This window comes from Canis lupus, chromosome 18 (assembly GCF_011100685.1).
Source record: "Canis lupus familiaris isolate Mischka breed German Shepherd chromosome 18, alternate assembly UU_Cfam_GSD_1.0, whole genome shotgun sequence".
Lineage (NCBI taxonomy): Eukaryota > Metazoa > Chordata > Mammalia > Carnivora > Canidae > Canis > Canis lupus.
In genome coordinates, this window is record NC_049239.1 from 41,370,805 (window position 1) to 41,375,036 (window position 4,232).

At 37.6% G+C, this 4,232-nt stretch overlaps 1 protein-coding gene across 1 annotated transcript; it reads right to left on the reverse strand.

The window, feature by feature from the left end:
* Nucleotides 1-2,126: 2,126 nt before the first annotated feature.
* Nucleotides 2,127-3,041, reverse strand: LOC119864127 (olfactory receptor 4C11-like). The gene has a single exon (XM_038562477.1). The coding sequence runs from the start codon at nucleotides 3,039-3,041 to the stop codon at nucleotides 2,127-2,129; it is 915 nt and encodes a 304-aa protein (XP_038418405.1).
* Between the last annotated feature and the right edge of the window lie 1,191 nt (nucleotides 3,042-4,232).

A 4,232-nucleotide genomic window follows, 5' to 3' on the forward strand; every position in this document is an offset into this window, starting at 1 on the left:
TACAGAATGGGAGAAGATATTTGCAAATGACGTATCAGATAAAGGACTAGTATCCAAGATCTATAAAAACTTATTAAACTCAACAGCAAAGAAACAAACAATCCAATCATGAAATGGGCAAAAGACATGAACAGAAATCTCACAGAGGAAGACATAAACATGGCCAACAAGCACATGAGAAAATGCTCTGCATCACTTGCCTTCAGGGAAATACAAATCAAAATCACAATTAGATACCACCTCACACCAGTGAGAATGGGGAAAATTGACAAGTCAGGAAACAATATATGTTGGAGAGGATGTGGAGAAAGGGGAACCCTCTTGCACTGTTGGTGGGAATGTGAACTGATACAGCCAGTCTGGAAAACTGTGTGGAGGTTCCTCAAAGAGATAAAAATAGAACCTAAGACCCTAAGCAGTGCAATTGCTGGGCATTTACCACAAAGATACAGATGCAGTGAAATGCTAGAACACCTGCACCCCAATGTTTATAGCAGCAATGTCCACAATGGCCAATCGTGGAAGGAGCCTCGGTGTCCATCAAAAGATGAATGGATAAAGAAGATGTGGTCTATGAATACAATGGAATATTACTCAGCCATTAGAAATTAGAAAACTTTCTCTAATGTCCTCATTCGTTCTCTGATAAATGTCCTCATTGGGTCTTAAGTATTTTGTCCACTACCACTTCCTATGTAAGAATACTAAGCACCTTTGGTGGGATTGGAAAATATTATGTTCTGTTGGTAGAAACTTTTCACATACTTATGAAGTTCATTGTATTCCTTCCTCATTAGCCCAATTCAATTAAAGTAATACTTCCTGGTGCCAATTTGTTGGGTATTATAAACTCAGATACTGAAAGAGCATCACATGGCAGTGCTTGCTTATAGATTATGATGTGGCAGTGGTGGCGGCAGGTGTGTATTGTACATATCAGTTTGATTATATTCAAAAGTGAAAATATGTATTTTAAAACATTCTCATATAAAAACAAGAGACAAAAATTAAATGAGCTAAAACAGACTTTCCAATCTTGGTTTTCCCAAATAATCTGAATTTTTATTTTTCGGACATATTAGGACCAAATAAAGCTTTTTCTCTGATACCCAAGCAAACAAATATGGCAGTCAAGGGAGGTAAGCTACATTAAGTCAAGATGTAGACATACTGAGACTTCACTTCTTTTTCCTACAAATGTCCATACATCCAGAATTGATTCTCAAAATAAGAAAGGCAAAGCTTCTGCTCTCCAACTTGAACGAAGTTCCCCCTTTTTCTTGCCCTTTTTTTGCTTTTCACCTTACCTCCCTTCTCCCCTTTATCCTCCCTTCTGTGTATTTCTTTCTGCATATTCCTGCTGCCAAATCCCTTCACTGACTCTTCTTTCTGCCTTGTGAAGAGTAATGGGAAGGACCGGCCAAAGGGCAGCTGAGTGGCTGATACCACCGATCACTGCCAAGTACAAGATTCTCCTTCTCTCACCATTCAAAGAACTTTAGGAATTCTCCAGTAACAGTACAGGTTTTCACCAATATTTAAGCTTTTATTAGAGGTTGAGTGTTCCTCCATGTAGAATCCCCAGTGAGACAAGTTCAGGCACAGATTCCAGAGCAGAATTCTCTTAGAACGCCTTCTCCAAATGCCAGGTTGTCAAGACAGCCCCCTACATTAAGTCCCAGTTACATATGGATTAACACCTTGACCACATTCATTACATCTAGAATAAAACTTAGACACAGAATTGGTGTGTGCTCACACACACAATGATTCTCTCACGACTTAGTGCATTTCCTTCTGAAAGTAAATTGAACCAGGAAGCTAAATTTTCATGTGAATATGACCAGATGTCAATACCATTCAACTGAGGTCTATGATAGGTTGTTCAAACTGCTTTAGACTATAAGTAATCCTATTTTAATGCAATTCTCTCAGAATAAGGAGTCTATATATTTATTACTATTTATTAATATTAATACAATAAAATAAACAAAAAGCATGATTAAAAATCACTAACTGATCGTATTCCCCAAAGAAAAATATTTTATCTGTCCTGCTCATGAGGGAAAACCAATCTGTTAAGGAAATATACATTAGGATCCCTGATTATCATGTATCAGCAGAAGTCATACTTTGCTACACCATAACTTTTTCATGGCAATTTTCACTTCTGCATTCCTCAGTGTGTAGATCAGAGGATTGAGCAAGGGTGTCCCAATGGTATAAAACACAGCCACCACCTTGTCTACTGGAAATGTGGTTGCCGGACGTGTATATATGAATATGCATGGGACAAAACATAAGACAACCACAATAAAATGGGAGGTGCAGGTCGAAAGGGCTTTTCGCCTTCCTTCTGCACTGTGGTTTCTCAGAGAGTACAAGATGATAATATAGGAGATAAGCAGAATTATGAAACTCACCATGCATATGGCTCCACTGTTAGTAACAACTAGCAAATTTATTACATAAGTGTCCATGCAAGCAAGTTTCAACAAGGGCTGCAAGTCACAGAAATAGTGATCAATCATATTGGGACCACAGAAAGGCAATCTCAAAGCCAGGACAATTTGTGCTGAAGAGTGGATACAGGATCCCACCCAACCCAGAATCACCAGCACACTGCAGACATGCCTGTTCATGATGGTTGTGTATCGCAAGGGCTTACAAATAGCTACATAGCGATCAAAAGCCATGAGGATCAGCACAAAGATTCCCATGCAACCAAAGAAATGGGATGCAAAGACCTGAGTCATGCACTCATTGTAGGAAATAGTCTTCTGCTGGGAAATGGCATCCACAATCAACCTGGGAGCTGTGGTTGTAGAAAAGCAGGCATCAGCAAAGGACAGGTAAAATAGGAAGAAGTACATGGGACTCCCAAGGGTCCTGCTTCTTTTAATAGTCACTACAATGAGAAAGTTTCCCAACAGTGTGGCAAGGTAAAACATCAAGAAGACCCCAAATATTGCTTTCTGTTTTCTTGGATCCTGTGTCAAGCCAAGCAGAATGAATTCATTCACACTGCTATTCACTGACATAGTAGTTTGCAGGTAAGGTGAACTTGATAAAAGCTTAATCTGCAAAAGAAGAAAAGAAGTGACATCTTGGGGAGATCATTGGGCTGACCTCTGAATTCCTTCTTTTTGCTCCATGTTACCTCCAACTTCCTATAATCCCTACGAATCTTTGTAAATCTGCAGAAGTCCCAGCCTCTCCCAGATCTCTCCATTGATTCAGAAACTAACCCAATTGGATCAAAGCCTTTGCATTTGGAGAATAAAAAGTCAATATCCTTTAAACATTTTGATTCCTACCAAGACTGAAAGTGGCAGAACTTGTTCTTTCCTTGGTCAGGTGCCTTAACTGCCTTGAAATTTGGCCTTCATCTGAAAATTTATACCAATAGTGCCCCACTTTCACTTTACCTTGAGTTTCCCAAAGAATGAAAAAATATTTTTTATGATCATATATACACATATCTAGTTCATTTATTATGCATTTTATCTATGTGCTTTGAAATCTGAAAAACTCTATTCCGATAATATTTAGCACTCCTAGTGTTGGAGAAACCTGAAACCTCCTGAAGAAAATATCCTCAGTTGAGTTCACTGATTTGGGGTCCCTGACTTCATCTCTGAGCTTATCAGTATCTTGGATGAAATATCCTTTACAAAAACCTATTCAACAGGCTTCTATCTCTTGCCTTCTATGTCACATTCACTGATAGTCATTTGATAACAAGGCCTGGAGAAATTTGAGGTTTGTCATAATTGAGGAAATTTCCTGTTTACCCTCTTTACTATTCTATTAAACTGAAATCATTGAGGATCTCTGCATATGGATTCAATGTGGCATAAAATTCCTAATGATGTCTATCTAAATAGTGCTTTTACACATATATGTTCCTTTTCACCCTAAATTGTCTTATTTCTAAAAATACCATTTGAAGAAAATTCCATTATTCGATATACTATGTTATGATTTTTCTGTTTCAAGTTCTTTTTCATAGCATATATAGTTTGTTTTGAAATCATTGTATGCCATTGTGTGTTCTGATTTTGACTTGGAATTATTATAACACTTCTTCTCATGTTACCATATTTTCCATGGATAAATTGTTCATTTAATAACTTACATTGTAAAATTTTTCTAAGTGGTATTTATTTGACCCTTTGTCAGCCGAGGTATTGCTGTTGCTTTCAATATTCATTCTCACAAACAACAACTCA